The following is a 20,847-nucleotide window of genomic DNA, read 5'->3' as shown; positions in this document are numbered from 1 at the left end:
ACAGGATCCTCTGAAGCACTTTGGGATACTTTGGAGATTTTATGAAACACAGCAGATGGTATTCTGCAAAAATTTCTCTACAAGCTATAGGCATCATTTAAATCACCTTTTCTTTTCTTAGGGTACAATAAGGCAACTTAAACAAGAACTTGCAGATTCTCTTAAAAAACAGTCCATGTCAGAAGCTTCACTGGAAGTTTCTACACGTTATCGTATTGACCTAGAAGAGGATAAGCAACATCTTCAAAAGGAGATAGACAGGATGAAATTCAAGGTATGATCAAAATAGTTAAATGTTGACTAATATGTCTTCAGCCCATTATTCGCTTTTTAAAATGCTCATTTTGAGGCAGAATAGTGGCATGTATGGATGGAGGTGGATATAATTTCAACAATGTTTGTACCTTTATATAACCAATCTCGCTTGAAATAGAGATTCAAAAGGGTTGTGCCATAGAAATGAAGAGACTAGATTTCATTTCATTCCATCTGGTGGTCTTTCCATGTAGGTATTTTAAAGCTGATCTGTATAGCCAGGGGAGACATAGGGGAGCTGCAAACCTGTTGGTTCTCCTGGAGCTTCCAAGGTTATCCTCTTGGCGTATCTGTTAGAATTGGAGATTGGGGCACCACTTAGTGACTTTGGTAGACCTGACATGCAGAATTAATACATAATTGTTGCTATTGGCTTCAGAGAAGAAATTACCTTCTTTCTCTCACTTCATTGCAACTTTGTTCTAGTTCTATAGTCAACTGGAAACATGATTATCATATTACCAAGCCCCTTTAGCAAATCATGTTCTGTTGCGGTTTCTTTCTTTTTACAGTTGCAGGAGTCAGAAGAGCAACATCTTCAGTCTGAAAGACATATTCATGAATTTAGAAATACTTTGAGTGACAAGGAACAAAAATTACAAGATCTGGTGGTAGAGTTAACAGGAACAATTAATTCTAAAAAACAATTAGAAGACCATATACAGAGGTAAAATATACTGCCACTGTGTGCACATTGTATTTTAAGCATGCAATGAAATGAAGAGCTGCTATGTATCAAATGATAATGTTATCAAATAGCAGTGTTTACTGAATTGTATTTGTTGTGAAAACTTACACTCAAACGTATATAGAATATATATATATTTATTGTGTGTAGCCTTGAGACTTTGGTTTTTATTTATTTATTCCCTTTAAGTCTTGAAATAGAAAATGCCAGACTGGAAGCAACAGCTGCTCAACAAGCTGGTCGAATTGAGATACTTCAAAAGGACCTGCAGAATAGTGTCTCTGTAAGTCATCAGTAGGATTGGGAAAGGAGAGGGTGACGGGTAGAAAGATTGTTTCTAGATGATTCCAACAACTGTCAGTTTATTATTATTATTATTATTATTATTATTAATTAATTAAATTTATTAGTCACTTTATCTTGCCCAGAGCAACCCAAAGCAACTTAAAAAGACAGAAAGGAAAAACTCCACATAGATACATTGAAACCAAGGGAGAAAAGAAATACATTATAAAAATCCTAAAAGGCCCCACATAGTTAAAGGCCAAAGGCCTGGTTATAGAGGAAAGCTTTTGCCTGGCACCTAAAGACATATATATTGGTGGTGGCAGGCGGGCCTCCCTGGGGAGAGCATTCCACAAACAGTAATCTGCTACAAATTATGTAGGAGCAAAGTAATGTTATGAGAGCATTCAAAGATCTGTTAATATTTTAGGTCACCTTCAGAAACTTTTATCAGGTTAATTCATTGTTATTGAAATGAATGTAGTAGCTTCAAGATATCTGGAGAGAACTATTTCAGTTTAGCTTAATAATTTAATTTTTGGTTTCTTTTTTTCTTTTTTTGAAAAAATAGATTCACAGTCGTCTTGAGGAATTGATAAATGGTTTACAAAGAGCAAAAGTCAATTTAGAGGAACAACTAAAGCAACAGGTACAGTAAAGATTTCTAATGTGCTGATGATTTGTCTGTGATTATACATGCTCATAGGATAGAAGTGAAATATGGGGGGTTTTCTGTTTTAAGATGATGAAAATTAGCATGCAGCACCTTGTGACTATCCCAAGGTGAGGGATAAATTGTTGATCCTTGCACAGTCAAAATGGCACTACTTACACACAAGAGGAAGATATATCAGCAGGCTTGGGGGAACCATGAGATTTCTAGAAGAACTTAAGTAAGCAGAAAGACAATAACTCTAAACAGAAAAAAAAGATGTGTCAGGTATGAAATCACTTAGAAGAAGAAATGAAAGGAGCACATCTGTCCTTCCTCAAGTAGGGCAGGTTTCCTCTTCTGGACTACCTCCCCACTTGAGAAGGGAAAGCTTTAAAGGCACAGATGGAGTCAACTGATAGCTGACCCAAGTTGTGCTTTCATGGGCTCAAAGATGTTCAACTGGGGATGTAGAGAAGGAAAGTGATTATTCAGGTGACTCTCCACTTCCATAGGGGTTATGGTTCCAGGGATAGCATGTAAAGCCAAAATCACATATAGTCAACATTCATTGGGTTCAAAGGCAGGTGGGATTGCCAAAGTCTTTTTTCCCAGACACCCGTACCCTTTCTACCCCCTTTTAAATTACATATATTTTTTGCTAAGTGCATACAGCTCAATGGGCATAAGCTAAATGTGTGTAAGTTGCAGTCAGTCTTTTCTACATAGAATTCAAACAGGGAAAGTTTAAATGTGACAGAAATCACTGGTCAGTAATAAAACTAGCTTTCAGCTGGTAGATTGAAGGCAAAGGGTGACAGCCAACCTTAATCATGCACAAAGCAGGCCCACTGAAATCAATGTATCAAGTCAATTTATTTTAATGGGTCTCCTCTGAGTTTGATTTTGTTGACTATCACCTCAAGTCTTTAAATATTTATTCCGAAGATTAAACAGAATTTGGTTCATAAGGCTGAAAATAATACTTTATTTCTTACTCCATCATCATCATAATTAAATAATAACGATGATGATTACATATAATTTTTATGTATAATTTTAATAATAATTTATATTTAAAATGTATGTAGCAAATTGCTCCTCTCAGTTGTGATGCAAAAAGGACTGATCCAATTGTTTAAGTGGGTTTCAATACCTGTTTTTGAGAGAAACTGCAATTAGTGGTAACCACAGTTTGCCTAATTCAAGCATTGTAGCAAATGGTAGCAAAGCATTGGAGGAGGCGTATATGTACCAAGGGCTGGCGGGGGTGTGGGAATTAAGAAGTGAGCAAGCAAGCCTGTGGTTACTGCCCCTATCACCAAATTATGGCTTGGTAGTTGGCTCTGTGACAACCTAATGGAGTCTATATTTTTATATAAATGCCTGGATGGCTTTTTCTGTGATAGTTCTCCATCAAAACACATTCTGATTGCTCCATAGGTCCAGAAGCAAACCATATTTTCAGCAACAGCGCAAGATACTCAGAGTATGTGGGAAGAAGAAGTAAAGTCAAAATCAAAACTTGAAGCTCGCCTTTCTGAGCTTGAGAAGGAAAAGACAGAGCTAATGGCTCAGGTGAGTCCAGCGTGAATGCAGTTAAGCCTGTGTCAAACTGTTCTGTGTTTCTTTATACTCAGAGTAAACATTAGGTACCTCCCAAGTAATTTTATTTAGTTATTTATATTAAATTTCATCCAATTGCAATTAAAAATAATAATACTCCCAAAAAAGTTTTAAAAGCCATAGATTGTTTAACTAGCCAGAAGCCTAAAAGAAAAGGAATGTTTTTGTCTGGTGCCTAACAAATATGTTTGAACCCTTGTAATCATCCATTATATTTTTTTGTGAATCATTGCAAGTAAGTTCACAAAAAATACAAACCTAAATATTGTTTTTTGTAGCCAACCTCAAATGGGCACCTCCTTTGGGGAGTGGTCTCAAAGTAAAGGCTCTCAATGAATAAACAAACATATATAACCAGCATCAGAGAACAGTTTTTTAACCTTTTCTGGCTGGCGATTGAGCAGTGAGGCCTGGATAGACCTGAAAAGCCTGTATTTCAGGTCTATCCCTCCACTAGTTCTCAATGTGTAGGTTTGCTGCCCATCTGTGGGTGGACCTGGCATATACCCAAGAGCCCACCAGAGTCTGCAAAGCTATACAGAAGGTGTTCCAGGCCATTCCTTTTTTAGCAGGATGTTGATAACACTTCTCACTTAGATTTAGCTATGGTAGGTTCTGTAGCAAGATCTTTGGTGGCACAGCTCTCCAGGACTTGCTGGTTGAATCTAAAGATAAGAAGAAGGTGCCTTCATCAGCCTGAAAGAAGGATAATCAACATTCCTTTCAGAAGTCTTTCCAGTGGTACAAGTCCCGTCCCCCCCCCCCCCCCCGTCCTTTCAGTTCCACCACCTAAGGCAAGTGGATGGAATTTTTGGTCCTCTCATCCCACTTGGTCTGAAAGGTGAAAGCCAAGAGACAGCAACAGCATCAAAGTTTGGTTAGTCCATCCTGTCAAAGACCTCTAGGAACCAGTTCTGATGCTTCCCTCCCTACCAGTAGGAAGCTGCCTAAACCAGGTAGTGGGACAGATGGTGGAACATAACATCAGAACATGTCTCAGAAGTAGCTTTTGCCCGGAACTGTATTTGTGGCCTCCCCACACCTTCTCCCTATCTCTGGGGTCCTCCTCTGAGAAAGAGGAACATGGTCTGCCTAGCAATCAAATATCTGGAGATTGGGGGGAAATGGGAATTTTCCCAATCAGAGGAATATCGTTGCATTTTGTTTTCTGTTTCTCACACAGCACTTGAGCACAAGAGGCAAAACATTCTTTCTGTGATCAGAAGGGCACTTGCATGCCCAGCTTGATGTGTTTCTTTAATGTTAATGAACAGTGTTAGTGTAAAGATGTTGTGCTTACTCTCTTGAAGTTGGAGCATGAAAAGAAAAAAGTGAAGAAGTTAGTGGAGTTGAAGCGATCGGTGGAAGCACGGCTAGAAGAAGAAATGAAAAGAAACATAGAACTCCAAAAAGAATGCAGCGGGTACGGAAGTTTCTGTTCTTCTGCTAATAATAAATGGATGCTTTGGTTTTATAGAAATCCTGTTAGAAATACTTTTAACATTACCCTGTTGAAAGTAATCATTCATTTAAAAGGCAGTTCCCTGCTTCTGTTGAGTATTTTACTTTGCATTTAGTGCCCTGCACCCTCTTGTACTGTAAAGAATTATCTTTCCACTGTTTAATTGGGAGCAGCAGTTGTGTGGCAGTGGGAGCGAGGTGAGCTTGCCACAATTGATGGCCTCAGAGCAATGGCAGTGACAGTTTTCTGCCTTTTGTGGCTGTGCCTGCCTGAGGCCAGCAGAAACTCACAAGACCCCAAGAGCCAGTCAGTGCTTCTGGGAAGTGGGGCCTCAGACAATACCTGGGTGAAAACTTTACCAATTCCGGTCTGCTTTGGGGGAATAAAAGATCGTAGAATTGTAGAGTTGGGAGGGATCCTGAGGGTCATCTAGTCCAACCATTTGCAATGCAGGCAAGAAGGTAAGTGGTAAAATTGCCCCTGCAGTCTTTACTGGACTTCCCCTCCCACCCTCCTTAATTTTTGGTGATTTCAGGGTTGCCCGGGGTTACCCTAGTTTCAGATCTTGCTCTGAATAGTTGTCAGTCATTGATTTTTTTAGGGCCAGGGAGGAATTTGTCCTGCAGGCAAATTGTCTAAATCTGCGGGTTTTGCATATCTCATTGCAGTTGTCACAACTTTGAGGGCAGAAGAGACATTGCGCTGAATCCTTAGTCACAGCAGGTTGGGGGTGGGACCTTGCAGGACAGCACTTCCTGTCCAGATGACTGACTTGGGTGCTGGCCCTGCCAGCTTCTGGATTCACCAGAAGCAGTTTTCACCATTTGTCCATCCAACAGCAGACAGGCTGATTAGATACATGCCAGTGCCTGCACTAAACCTGTTTCATCTGTAATCAGTTGTAGCCTCAACTGATCCCAATACATGTCCCCTTGTGTTTGTTTTCTGTCTGCTCCCCCACCACTGCTTTACTGTGCATGGGCCCACAGTGTGTGCAACATGAAGACCCTGTGGTGTCAAGGGATGAAATAGTTATTGTATCTCAGGGCAAGCAGTGACCAAAGATCCTGCGGCTGGGTGAGTGAAAGTAAAAGTGGCAGCACTACAGAAGACAGGGACCTGGAAAGGGAGTAATAATGTCTTCTGTGGCAGTGCTGTTGTCATTACCAAAGGCTGACTTGCCTGCTTCACCAGTGCAGTCCATCAAATGGATGTGCACATTTGCTAAGTAGTCCAGTTACCTATATTGTGAAATAACTACTGTATTTTTCGCTCTTTAACACGCACCCGACCATAACACGCACGTAGTTTTTAGAGGAGGAAAATCCGTAGGCATGCCACCCGTAGGCATTCCCTCCATAACGCGCACAGACATTTCCCCTTACTTTTTAGGAGGAAAAAAGTGAGTGTTGTGGTCAAAAAATACGGTAAGTCCATTTGAGTTTGCCTAATTTTGGAACTGAAATTGAGCCTACATGCTTTGGAAGGAACAAACCATTCTACTTTCAGTTCTCTTGTACATTCAGCCATGAAGACTATGTTTCTGCTGGAGTAATGAGAGAGAGAGAAAGATCTATTGAATTTTTTAAGCAATTTGAGTAAAACTATAATCCAGGTTTTCTCATCAGTGTTTAATGTCATTTCTAAAATATTACTCTTTAGAGTTAAAAAGTTTCTAAAAACAGCTAAAAAGAAGATAAAAGAATATGAGAGTCTAGAGAGTTCATCTCTTACTACTATACATGGAGAAATGAAGAACAGATTCTCTGATGCTGAGATGGAAGTTAGCAACCTAAGAACCAAGGTATATTTCCCTCTTGCTTTAATACAATTAAAACATTTTCTAAAGTAATCATTTTTCATAAGTGATTGTATTAAATAGTATTTTCAAATGTTTTAGTCCATTTGTTCAACAATAATGCATTCCTTGTTAAAAGCACATAGTCAGTTTCCTCAACCTACATCTCCTTAGGTCTGTAACCGAATCCTCAATATATCATTTATTGCTACAGAGTTAAATGTCAGCACTATTCTTGTGAACTTATGTAAACTTTTCTTGATTTATTTTATTTTGAAGAAGTCTTAGTTCCCTGTTTGAGTTCTTGCTGAACTTTCTCAACAGTTGGAGGTTGAGTCAGCGAGACGTGTTCAGGTGGAATCTACAAATTGTGAACTACGTGATCAGTTGTCTTCCATGAAATTACTGGAGAGAAGCAAACAGCAGCTAGAAGAAGAAATAACTAATCTCAAACGCCATATACAGGACAATATGATGGACCTCAGTCAAATTGAGCAGTACAAGAGAGAGATTGAAGAAAGAGCTAGGCAAGATATAAGTCAAAAACTGGAACAAGTCAATTTGTTTTTGCAGGTAAATGTATCAACCATTTGTTGTAATTTCATAGACAACATAACTTGCTAAATCTTTTTATCAAATATCTGAACCTAGGTGATGTGGCAGCCAATAAGCACTCTGGTTAATCCTTCTTGTCTGTCTTTTGGGTTTCTTTAAAATATGGGTGTTATGAAGACAGCTATCTCAATATAAATCTTCTAAATTAATACTATGACACTTTGTGTCCCAGACGCAGGCTGCTTCACAAGAAACAATGGAGCAGATGAGAGCTACTAATTATGCTTCCTTGAGAAATCAGCTGGAGAACAGAATAAAAGATCTAGAATGTGAGCTGGCTATACTGAGAAACAGACCGCAAGACAACAACTTACAAAGAGAATCAGTGCATTCAGAATTGGAAAGATATAAAGCACTGTACTCAGAAGAACGAAAAATGAGAAAGTCTTTGGGAAGTAAATTGGATCGGTAATTCAGAAGTCTTCTGACAATTCTCTTCCTTGTGGCTTGTGCCAGGGAAACTTTAGGGAGAAGGATACATTAGGATGGGAAAGAAAATGCTTTCTCTTAGCCTAATAGAATTTCCCTTTCAAGAACTAAAATGAAGGGACAGAACCAACCTCTCTCCCAAAATCCTCTCCCATATACAGCAGAGAGAAAAAGATAAGTAAGTACATCCAGCTAACCTACACAGTAGTACAGTGGTACCTCGGGTTACATACACTTCAGGTTACAGACTCCGCTAACCCAGAACTAGCATCTCGGATTAAGAACTTTGCTTCAGGATGAGAACAGAAATTGTGCTCCAGCAGCGCGCCAGCAGCAGGAGACCCCACTAGCTAAAGTGGTGCTTCAGGTTAAGAACAGTTTCAGGTTAAGAACGGACTTCCGGAACGAATTAAGTAATTAACCAGAGGTACCACTGTACTCAGGTCTGAGATGAACTATAGAATATATTTCTAACTGTTCAAGTCCAGCCGCTATTTCCGGAAGGGCCACAGCTTATTCATTGTAATACCACACTTGATTGACCCATGCTTATTAGCTGGGCAGGAAAACAGAACCAGAGAAGGTAATGATTTCTGCTTACTTGAGAATTTGCCCAGTTTTGCAAAACAAGTATGTATTTGTAGATTTAAAAGAAAATAATGGGTGACCCTAAAAACTAAGCATGTTTATTAACCTTCCCACCCCCATAAAAGGATGCAATTGTTCATGATGGCCTATCATTAGCAGGTGATGGGAGGAAATATCCTCCCTTTGCTATATAGAGAGGTTTTAAATGAGGAGAAAAGGGGCCTCTCTTTCCTTTTCTTCAGAAACCACCCCTCCCCACAATCATGTTTGGGGCTGACAGCCAGGCTTGTACCCAGCCCTTAGTCTACCCAGCACAGTGGAGAACAGTTTCAGGATGGAGAAGAAAGGGGTGCCACTTTTTCCTGAGTGTCCCTACTGACTAGCCCCATGAATCTGGAATAGCAGTACAAGGGCCCTTTTCCAGGCTAGCTTTAGCCCTGAACAGGAGCATTCCTGTTATGGGCTGGAAACAACACTTTATCTAGAATCCCACTGCTACAAATGTTAAATGTTTCCACTCTTTTAAGACAAACTGTTGCTTAACTTCTCACTTGCCTTTGAAATTTTCACAGAGCTAATGAGAAATTAACAGAAGCCAGCACCAAGCTCTTACATGAGCGCCACAAAAGCAAGTCTTTACTTGCCAACAGCTTTATGAGTGGCAGCTATTCTTCAAGTCCTGTCTTGGAAACAGTTCAGGTGGGGAGTCTTGGCAGCAACTTAGCATTAAGCAGATCTCCCAGCTTTGGAGGTGCATTCATGAACCCAACGGGAAGTACAGCATCCTCAAAAATGAGAGTGGAAGCTTACCTAGCAAAGGTGAGTAACCATGAATGTCATTCTTAAGCTATCATTTCTGTAAGGCTGTAGCTTTAGATCATGTTCACATGAACAGTTATTTCTGTTTAACAAACACTATTTAAAACAAAGACATTGGCATTCTTTAGTTCTTTTCCTGATACTAGCAAGACAAGAAATAAAATGCTGACTGTAGAGTGGAGATCAGTTCAAGGTGGTCCTTGAGGTTTTGCAGTCCTCAGTTACTTAAGGCTTTATAGGTCAAATCCAGCACTTTCTATTGGGCCCAGAAGCTGATTGGCAACTGGTGCAGTCGGGCCAGGATTGTTGTCATGCTCAAACCGTCTTTTTCTGCTGAGCAATCTGGCCATTGAGTTTTGCCCCACATATAATCTAGCCTAGAGGTTACCAGAACATAGACAACAGAAGTTGGCCTATTTCTGTTCAGATAGGAGCTCAGCTGGACCAGCAGCTGAAGCTGATGGAAGACACTCTGTGCCACTGAGGCCACTTCAGCCTCAAGTGATGGCAAAGGATCCAGGTGAACCCCCACGCTACATATCCTCCCCATCAAAGGGAGTGTAACCCCGTCAAGAGCAGGCAACCTCCCAGCCATCTGGTCTAAGGAACCACCTACTAACAGTGCTTCTGTCTTACCTGAATTGAGCTTCAGTTTGTTAGCTCTCACCTAGTTCATTACCAAGGCAAGAAGTAGGTGCAATATGATGCTTCTTGTTCAGCAGAAAGCATCTCTTAGAGGTAGTATCATCTACACTGATGCCATTGGCATTTAATACTAGATCAGGAGTTCCCAAACTGGAGTCTGTGGCATATTTGAAAAAATACAATTAAAACACAATTAAAACTCATATATCTTCTAGCACACCGCAGTATAATTTGCTCCAACAGGCAGAAAAATATTTAAGTGGTCTTCCAAGATCCTTAGCAAATTTCAAATGGGAAAAGTTTGGGAGCGCCTGTATTAGCTAGTTCTTAACAGTCTCCAGTTGAAACTGATCAGAGTAAAGCAGGGATAAGGAAGCTGTGGCCCTTCAGTTGTTGCCAGACCGCAACTCCCATCATTCCTGCCCATTGTTTACATGGGCTAGGGCTGACATACTTGGAGCATAACATCTGAAGGGCCACAAGTTCCCCAGCCCTAGGATAAGCTGTAAGACGTGGGGAAAAAGAAAAAAATAGCAATTCCTACCTTAAGTGGCACCTTCATAGTCTTGTTTCCAGTGTAATGCCTTTGGTCCTACTTTTAAGCCTTGCCTTCTTTCTCCTTCCTTCCAAAAATCATTTGCTTGTTTCTAATCCCTCCCTCCATCACAAGGATATTATAAAATTGAAATTATGAAAAATGCGTAAAATGGAGAGAACCTCTGCCTAAAACCCTGCAAAAAAGGAAACATTAAAAAATATATGCATTCGAAAAAGATGTTTACTGTAATGCCTTGTCTTAGAATTAGAATTGACTATGGTATGCCCTTGCTCTTTCCTGCTGTTACCTTCCCTGCCTTCCATTCCAGCAGTGCAAATGGGCACCAGCTATTATTAAATACTAACAAATTTTGTTATGGTGTAAGGTTTTGTGGACTAGAGTCAATTTCATCAGGTGCATTAAATATAATCCTCAGTTGCTGCAGGTATATATACATATGGGTGGTGGAGAAGACTTCTAAGCAGGGAGCCCAGGGAGAAATGCAATGCAAAAAGTACCGGTACTAATAGTGACCATTCAGTTAAAGCTAGAATGCATGCAGAACAAACCCTTGCCAGAATAGCTGTTCCTCTGGGAATTTGTGATCACGGTCTTTCTAATTACTAATTCTGGGCAGGACCCAGAGGAAGTCACACTTTAGTGCTAGGCATGAGTATCATGTCATTGATTTTCAATAGACTAAAACATGCCTAATTTCCTCTGGCTCCAACCCTGCTTCCAGGCTTGCAGCCAGATGCTAGGCATGTTTACTCAGAAGTAAAGCACACTGAGTTCAGTGGGACTTACTCCGTAAGTCTATATGATTGCATCCCCAGAGTAGATTAGAATTTTTTCATTGTAAAAGTTTCCCTTTTTCTCACACTTACAAATTGGTCATTTTCCTTTCTGCCTTCAAGACCTATACACTTATGGCTTGTTCTTTACTTCTTCAGCTCCTTGATCAAAAGTCTATATCTTCCTTTTCTTCTCTACAGCCAGACACTTAACAAGGTGTGTACTCCGCATTGCTCAATGCCATGTGATTCCTTGTACCGCACAAAATTCAGTGACATTTTAGTTTAAAATTATGTATTACACTGCAGTAGACTAGCTAAAAAAAGCTTTTGCTGCTACACTACATATTTAAACAACTCAGATGGTTTTTAATATTTATTTTTTTCCCCAAAATATGTATAGCATAATTTCAATACTTTATACTTATTCCATTACCTTTTAGAACAAAGAAAAAGAAAAATAGAAATAATTAATGAAAACTGTAACCTTAGTCATATATGCCTCAATTACAGGTAGGTAGCCGTGTTGGTCTGCCATAGTCAAAATAAAAAAAATCCTTCCAGTAGCACCTTTAAGACCAACTAAGTTAGTTCTTGGTATGAGCTTTCGTGTGCAAGCACACTTCTTCAGATACACACATGTGTATCTGAAGAAGTGTGCTTGCACACGAAAGCTCATACCAAGAACTAACTTAGTTGGTCTTAAAGGTGCTACTGTAAGGATTTTTTTTATTATGCCTCAATTAGTTCCTGATTTGGCTTCTCAATTAGAAATGCCCTTGTTTTACCAACACTGCCTTGCATTCACCTGAAGATGGAGATTCCATCTGATACAATGGATACTAGTAAGTAGGGAAGATGGTAGGCATCTACACAGCATGTAGATCTGATCTCCAGTTTAGACATTCAATCCTATGTGAATATTCTGGAAGTAAAACCCATCAAACATAGCAGGGCTTACTTCTGAGTAAACATGCATAGGATTGCTCTGTGAGAGTCTCTGAACAATTCAAAGAACACATGAACTATAATGAGTACTGTCTTCCTACATTAAAAACCTTGACATGGGATTGTGGGTGATTGCTCTTAATTTACTCAGTTTGCTTAAGTAACTAATCAGAAAAATAATAATTTAATTACCTTTGCCACTTTCACCCAAGGATGTTGAAAGTGATTGAAATTACCTGCTTCTTAGAACATATACTGTATGTAGAATTCCTCTGAAAAGATTTTTAAAAACAAAAAACCTCATTTCTTCCTCTTTTTTCCTTGGCATATACTGTGGTAGTATCTAATATTTATGATCCACACTTTCAAACTATCCTTGACTTCTGATGTTACATTACCTCTCAGTTGCTCATTTTATCAAATAGTCCAAGTGTTTTAAATAAAAAGTTAATTGTCTATAATTTGATTGAGGCTACCTGAAAACAGGGAGCTGAAAATTGGTATCAAAATAAGAGAAGGAATATTTGACCCAACATTAAAGTTGCTCTGATGTTGGCATTTCATAATGAATAATGTACGTTTGCATCTATAATTTTATAGCTACTAAAATGTCACATAATGTAATTTCAGATGCGGACAGAACTAGAAAAAACTATCGCCAAGGAACTAGAACAAGGTATGTTAACAAAACAGCATGCTAGCAATTTAAAAACTCATCCTGCTGTGAAATATTCATTACAAACTGATACCAGTAATAGTATTCAGAGGTGGTATGCCAAAACACTGTTTTATTTTTGCAGTTTCCAAATTAGATAAATAAATAATAAAACCTTACTGAACGATTCTTTTCATGAACATTTTAATTGGTTTAAATTGTACATGATAGCTGTCTTTGGGCTTTATCACGACTGTTTCAGAAGGTGCATTATAATTTTCTTTTTCCAAAGATTCTCAGTAGCTGAATTGGTGTACTGATCCTCTAATGAGTAGCAATGATTTAGTGACATAAAGTGCAAGAAGGCTGGGCTTTCAATATTTTTTTCATGACATGTATTGCCAGTTCTCCATTGACGAGCTTGTTTGTCTTCAGTAATAAAGCTAGTAACTTCCACACATGGTTTTATACATAGTCATAGATAGCTTGGTTGGTAGAGTATGAGACTCTGAACCTCAGAGTTGTGGGTTCAATCTGCATTTAGGCAAAAGTTTCTTGCATTGTAGGGGGTTGGACTAGATGACCCTCATGGTCCCTTCCAACTCTACAATTCTGTGATTCTATATGTAAACAATGTGATTGAAAACCTAGCTTAAATCAAAGTATCCATTCACGTTGGCTTGCACCATTTTTTTAAATGAAGGATTTTCGCAGATCTATATTTTTAAGCAAATGCTCAATACAAAGTGTTCATTTAATGTAATAATAATAGCCTTGTTTTCCTTTCCATAAGAGACTAACAACCATATTAAGGTATGCCATGGCCTTATTGTATGGATGAACACCATAACGGTGTAAAGGACTATACAAATAATTAAGAAGTATACAGTCTAGGGCAGGGGTCTGCAACCCGCGGCTCCGGAGCCGCATGTGGCTCTTTTACACCTTTGCGGCGGCTCCGGGGCGGATACTAGCGAGGGGAGGAGGTGCATTGTGCGCCCCGACACTCCCCACTGTGGCGGGCGCTGTACTGGCTGTGACGTCGCATGGGGGCGGTGCGTGCGTTAGTCACGCACCGTCCCGACGTCACCTTCCCGCCCGCCCGCTACATTGTAAGGGGCATGTACGCTGCTCACTGCATTGAAAGGGGGCATGTACGCTGGTCACTGTTTTGAAGGGGAGTGAAGAACACACACACACAAAAAGGTAACTTGTTAATTTAACGTTTATTTCTATGAGGAGGAGTAATTCTGAGGGGTCAAACAAAGAAATAATAAAAAAAAGTGACAAAAAGTTATTTTTATAATGACGAGTTTTGCGGCTCCCAGTTTTTTTTTTCTTCGGAAACGGGTCCAAGTGGCTCTTTTTGTCTTAAAGGTTGCAGACCCCTGGTCTAGGGCTAAATAATTATATGGTTGGTTTTGTTTTTAATTCACTAAGAGCGTTTTAACATTAAAGAATCCCATTTTTTCTTGGAAAACTGCTTCAAAAGGGATTTGTGAAATGAAATAAATTTGTCGCTAACCAGTAAGTTCCAACAGTGGAGACTGGGGAAGCAGGGCACTGCCCCTCTAACCTCCGTTGGCCCTCAGCTAGCCCCCACCTGCCTCCCTTCTTACTTACAACCAGTCCAAAGATAGAACTGTCCATCAGGTTTTTCCCCCTGAGTCTCAGTGTTGTCCTTATAGAACTCAGCAAGGAGCAAAATGGGGACAAAAGTAGAATTACTGGGAGTTCCAACATTGTGCCAGAATTAAGACTACCACTTCCTCTGCTCCCCCAGCAGCACCCAATGCTCCCAGCATCTTCTCAGGAGCATAGGAGGACTCTTCCGTGCAGATTTTGTGGGTGCATGTGGGTGGAAAGGAAAGCCCCATTGAACAAACAGATTTCCACTGTGCTAGCATGTAGACATTATTGGATGTCACCTGCAGCTACAAAGATGAATGTCCCCCCAATAGGAATTTAGTCCCTTGAAATCCACAGAAGGTAGTCATAACTACATCATCCCTTTTGAAATCCGTGGAACTAACAGATGTCTTACTTGGTGTGAATCCAACTCAAGGTCATGCCCAAGTCCCTGCCTACATCCAGTGGTGAGGTAGGATCTGAACTTGGTCTGCCAAGTTGTGCAGCCATTTATCAATCCTGGCTGCTTCCAGACTACAGGGTTAATCTAGATCATCATCATTTTGTTCACTCCCTTGTTACTGATCATTCAGCTGCAGCTATTGTTCTTTCATCGCTTCCCTGTTCTTCTGTTCCCTTTAAGACCTCATTGTTTTGTTACTTATATTCAGAAGAGGAGCACAAACTCAACTAGAGTAGATTATCTGAGCACTACAGTTTCATTTTCTGCTTTAGACTTAAAGCCATGGTTTCCCCTCTCCTCATTCCCATGTTGCACTGAAATGTGTGCTTAGGCTCTGAGATGGGGGTGGGGAGCAAGGGGCAGGCCCTTCAAGTTGGAGGTGTTTGCAAAGCAATGAAATGCCTCACTGTTTTACTAAAGCTCTCTGCAGAACTGTGCCAGGAAGAGTGATTCCCTTTCCCTTTTTTTTTACTTTCATGGCACCATTGAGCTTTTTAAAAAATTCAACATTTTATTCAAATACAAAGTCACAAGCCACACACATGCAAAATAGAATAGATCTAACAGTAGATTTTATCAATCTTAGCACTTTATGCTACTTTTAACGGTCAATGTAGTCATGTCTCTTCTTATTGCTTTCTGCAGATTGACTTACCGGTTTATACAATCAATCAAATTTTTATGAAGGACCGAATGTTATCCCCACTTTGTGCATCTTATACCAAGGTCCATATTTGAAGATACATAGGTGTTGGAGGATGTCAAAAATCTGCTCAGTTAGCAAATGTAATAAAACTTCAATACCACACAGAAAGATTCCAGAGAGTCTAATCTTCTTATCACCCTTAACTGGTGTGTAAAATTTCTTGGCAATGGCAATATTCCAGACATATACCAGGGTCTCAAATTTAGCTACTTTGAGGTCTTCTTCCACTGCTGGACAGCCATGCTGCTGTTATTTAAAAATATATGCAAGACGTTGGGCATGCCAATGTAATGAATGGCAGGTGCATGAAGCACTAGCTCTGTCTTGGCTGCATTGTATTTTTTGATGCCCCTATGAATGGAAAATGAGCAAAATCTAGGAACACTTACCGTAACTACTCTCTTATTTGGCATACCAGGGGGTACATTTGGACAGACAGGCAGAAGTGTGATCAGCACAAATATGTTTTAAAATAAGAGATTTCATGTGGCATGATGCCATCTCAAAGTCTTAACGAACCAAGAGTGTCCAAAGAGAGGCCATGCATATCAATAACTTGTAGTATTTCCTGATTCCAAGATGGAATTGCTCTATTGTTAAGATTCAATGTCTGCCTGGAAGCAGAAAGTGCTAAAATGGGCCCTATCCCCTTTTAAAATTTTAGTCAATACCTAAGGGCATGGATATGCACTGTGGCCTTCACTGAATGAAGACCGGCTTCCAAATGGAGAAGGGAAGTCTCAGTTGCCTTGGGGAGCTCAAAAATAACACAAGGATATTTATTTTGGGGTATTTCCAGGTTCACTTTTTTGAAGAGATCCCCATATTTGTGTGCCATAACAGATTTACGATGTGATTTTGGCTTCATAAATTTTGAGGGCTGGGGGAATATCTCTAGTTCCCTTACACCATTAGAACCTTGATAAAGAGTTCACTGTATTAATAACCAGTATTTGTATATGAGAAGTGTTTATTCCAACTTCCAGTTGAAGAAAAGCATAAACCTATATATTTAAAGATTTTGCCTACTCATTGGGGTGCCCATCAATTTGCCACTTGTGTTTTTTAGACCTATTGGCAAAACCCAAAACTTTTATTTTCATTAATCAACTGCCAGTTGATTAAAAGATTTCTTAACTCTTGTTGTGCCTGAGACAATAAAATTGGGTCATTAGCATACGTAAGTACTGTAACTTTCTTGGTTCCCAGTACAATGGTACCTCTGGTTACGTACTTAATTTTTTCCGGAGATCCGTTCTTAACCTGAAACTTTTCTTAACCTGAAGCACCACTTTAGCTAATGGGGCCTCCCGCTGCTGCCGCGCCGCCGCCACACAATTTCTGTTCTCATCCTGAAGCAAAGTTCTTAACCCGAGGTACTATTTCTGGGTTAGCGGAGTCTGTAACCTGAAGCGTATGTAACCCGAGGTACCACTGTATACGGGGTACATAATTATCATTGTTACTCAAATCATGAGTTGACGTAAATGTTAAACAATGTTGGTGCGAATAAGCATCCCTAATGGATACCCTGTTTAGCATGGATCGGATCTGAGAGCAAACCTGAAAGGGATATCCTAGTATCAGAATTAAGTTCCTAGATCAGCTTGTTACAAGGTTTCTGGCTGCTATTCATGTACACTGCAAAACAAAGATCTCTATGGTATAATAGCAGATCTGGAAGGTTTAAGCTGTCTCCTTGGATTGGAAACTATAGTTCATGTAATGTACTTCCCAACCCACCATATATTTTTGAGGTCTGTTGTGGACATAAGTGCAAACATTTGTTTAGCTGTGCAGCTATACATTTTTTTTAATGACTTTTTTTCATATACCAGATTTGCACAAAAGAGCAGTCAGTAATTTTTTTAACCTTTGTGTTGCTTCAAGCCAGACAAGGATTTGAAGTCACTCCCATGAAAGGCTGCCACTTCCTTTTATCCCCTTTCCGTTTTCCAACCCCTGTAGCTGCAAGGGCAAACGTTACTGTTATAGCTGTTTTGCACAAGAGCATTTCTGGACAAAAGAGGTGTTTTGAAAATAAACATGCCGCAAACATGCCGGTACTGACAGCCAGTGGGAAAGGGCAGGCTGCATCCTTTCCTTTGCGCTGATGGAAGCAGAATGGAAGACGGGTTTGGTGATAAGCACCCAGAAAAATGTCAGTGCATATGAAAAGAATCCCTCCCATACAACGAGCTTCATTGCAACTGCGCTCGGGTAACATGATCTCTTTTTTTTTTGGATTTTCTTCCTTTATTGGATTATCTGCAGATTGGGAAGATCTGGGGGAACGTACGTGTTGCTACTTGGAATAAGAGGATGTCATGTGGACACTGCAAAAAGAGAGGGGGTAGAAGACAAAGCAGGTTCAGATTCACTGCTATGTGGATGAGCCTTCGGTATCTAGTAATACAAGTACAGGTTCAGTGTTGTAGCGACACACTGTCACACTACTGACCAAATTTTGTGATAGCTTTAGTGAAGTGGAGGGACGCGGGTGGCGCTGTGGGTTAAACCACTGAGCCTAGGGCTTGCCGATCAGAAGGTCGGCGGTTCGAATCCCCGCGACGGGGTGAGCTCCCGTTGCTCGGTCCCTGCTCCTGCCAACCTAGTACTTTGAAAGCATGTCAAAGTGCAAGTAGATAAATAGGTACCACTCTGGCGGGAAGGTAAACGGCGTTTCCGTGCGCTGCTCTGGTTCACCAGAAGTGGCTTAGTCATGCTGGCCACATGACCCGGAAGCTGTACGCCGGCTCCCTTGGCCAATAAAAAAAGATGAGCACCGCAACCCCAGAGTCGGTCACGACTGGACCTAATGGTCAGGGGTCCCTTTACTTTACCTTTTAGTGAAGTGGTCCAGAAAACTTTCCATTTGTTTCAGTCCTAACACTACTTATATGGGACTAAGCCTCACAGATTTCAGACATACTAAAACTAATAACTATTTTCAGTTACTTTTTTAAAAAAACACCCAACATTACATGCTTTGAAATATTTCCAAGTATTTCAGTAAAAATAATTTCAAGGTAAAGTCTTGAATTGGTTTCAATGTAACATTTAAATCAGACCCAGTGCACTTTTAATCTTACTTTTTTCCCTCACACAATATTTCATTTCAACTATTTTGGGGTGTTTTAAAAAAATGTTTGCGATACTTGTAAAATTAACATGCATATACTTCTTTTCTACTAAATACAAATGAACACGCAAAATCAAACTTGTCTATTTACAGTGCAGAAAATTATTCGATTTTAAATCCTCCAGAAAAATTACATCACTGAATTGTCTGATCTATGGTTTCTATCACACTGCAATTTGCACTTAAGGCTCCAATATGACATTTTCTATACTAACATATAGTAGCAATCTAAGTTGAGCAAGATCATATCATATCTGCATTTCATTGTTCACTAGCAAAATAAGCACTGTTTTCCAATAGGTTCTGCATTTGTTCTGAAAAACAGTCATCCACTGAAGTATTATTTTTTAGTGACCCTGATGGGTATATTAATGCCATTTTTGAAACTAGTAGGAAACCATAAGCCTTTCTTGTTTTTCAGCTACAGTTGAACTTGATGCCGGACCTGTTAGAGTCTCCCCTATAGGATCAATTGATGAATCATCAAAACAAGATGAAGTGTCCAAGGCCAGAAAGGAGTATCTAGATGTTTTAAAGAAAAACTATATGATTTGAGTAAATTCTGATAATATTAAATAAACAAAATGTAATTTTTTGTAGTTTGAAGTATATTATAAATTATAAATATTTCAGGCATTTTGCACTTGTCTGGAAAAATGTTGTAGAGCTGTATAGCCATATGGTTCCTTCTTTCATTTGTTATGAAAGCTGTATTATTATTATTATTATTATTATTATTATTATTAGCAAAAACAAACAAACACTAGCCTAGAGATGTTTTACAGAACTGTCCATGTCCCCTTGTCCTGTATATTTAAAACCAAAGTATTTCTTGACACGTTTAGCGTAATTTGGTACTTGAAATGTTGTGCAGGATTTGTCTGTCGTTGGGTAACAGTTAAAATGCTGGTCTGAAACATTTCCTGTGTACCTTTTCCTGCACTCTGTACATTTACTACTTTTGTCACTAGTGATTTTGCACAGCTTAGGACTGCCATAAGACATTCAACAATACAGTGGATGCTCGGGTTGCAAACGTGATCCGTGCAGGAGGCACGTTCGCAACCCACAGCGCCGTGTCTGCAGGCGCGTCCATAACCCGAAAAAACGCAACCTGAAGCGTCTGTAACCCAAGGTATGACTGTAGTGACTTTACTGCAGTATTTAAATGCTAAACAGTGATACCTCGGGTTAAGTACTTAATTCGTTCCAGAGGTCCGTACTTAACCTGAAACTGTTCTTAACCTGAAGCACCACTTTAGCTAATGGGGCCTCCTGCTGCTGCCACCACCGGAGCACGATTTCTGTTCTCATCCTGAAGCAAAGTTCTTAACCTGAAGCACTATTTCTGGGTTAGCGGAGTCTGTAACCTGAAGCGTATTTAACCTGAAGCGTATGTAACCCGAGGTACCACTGTACTGACAGAAGTGCCAACAGACTTGTTATTTGTATTTTTAAATGGTACATAAAATGCACTGAAGTTTTTAATTGAATAAAAACTGGTCTATACGGAGTTTCTGTTACTGTATTCCATCGGGTAGTAGTGACATCTACCTCCAATTTTCTTACCATTTCCCAAGCTTGATCCTGTTAAATAAATGTAATTCATTGTCCTATTTCTCTCTTACTACATAGATATCATCTGATGGTAACAGATATTTTATATGGAAAACGAGTAGTTGGCACTCTTGCCCGATGAAAGTTTTGTCACACAAACGGCAAGACAGCTTAAGTATCACAGACTGGTTGGACATCTTAAGATTGGTGAGAGGAACCAGCTAGGGAACCAACTGTCGATCCATGTGCTATATTCAATACATACAAGAAAGACCTCTAAATTTTTAGAACATATTCATATGTGGGGATTATCTCTGCAATTGGAGAGGGGGCTGCTTTCCTGTAACTGATATTTTCTTTTTCTTTTTGCAAAACACCATTTACTTCCCAAGGTGGGGAAGAGTACAGAAGTGGCCACTCAAAAACAAAGCAGTCTGTAAATTTAGTGGGACGTAAACCTACATAGGACTGCCTGCCACTTCTTAATGTTATA

General features: G+C 39.7%; 1 protein-coding gene across 10 annotated transcripts in view; it reads left to right on the top strand.

Moving 5' to 3' along the window:
* ANKRD26 (ankyrin repeat domain containing 26) overlaps positions 1-20,310 on the top strand; it is a 62,118-nt gene extending 41,808 nt beyond the window's left edge. For 7 of the 10 annotated variants that reach the window (XM_081023394.1, XM_081023395.1, XM_081023393.1 and 4 more), the window contains 12 exons: positions 122-274; positions 828-982; positions 1,193-1,286; positions 1,860-1,937; positions 3,384-3,518; positions 4,877-4,989; positions 6,691-6,832; positions 7,151-7,399; positions 7,614-7,849; positions 9,031-9,277; positions 12,833-12,878; positions 19,219-20,310. In XM_081023394.1, the coding sequence (XP_080879520.1) occupies positions 122-274; positions 828-982; positions 1,193-1,286; positions 1,860-1,937; positions 3,384-3,518; positions 4,877-4,989; positions 6,691-6,832; positions 7,151-7,399; positions 7,614-7,849; positions 9,031-9,277; positions 12,833-12,878; positions 19,219-19,352 (1,782 nt within the window). In that variant the 3' untranslated portion in view covers positions 19,353-20,310. Of the gene's footprint in view, positions 1-121; positions 275-827; positions 983-1,192; positions 1,287-1,859; positions 1,938-3,383; positions 3,519-4,876; positions 4,990-6,690; positions 6,833-7,150; positions 7,400-7,613; positions 7,850-9,030; positions 9,278-11,413; positions 11,472-12,832; positions 12,879-15,594; positions 15,764-19,218 lie in introns of those variants that run through there. The other 3 variants (XR_013991145.1, XR_013991146.1, XM_081023398.1) reach the window with 3 other exon arrangements.
* Positions 20,311-20,847: the final 537 nt, after the last annotated feature.

Source organism: Podarcis pityusensis (genome assembly GCF_964106645.2).
Source record: "Podarcis pityusensis genome assembly, chromosome: 10".
Lineage (NCBI taxonomy): Eukaryota > Metazoa > Chordata > Lepidosauria > Squamata > Lacertidae > Podarcis > Podarcis pityusensis.
Note: the sequence above shows the minus strand (reverse complement) of the source record. Positions and strands in the feature narration are given on the sequence as shown.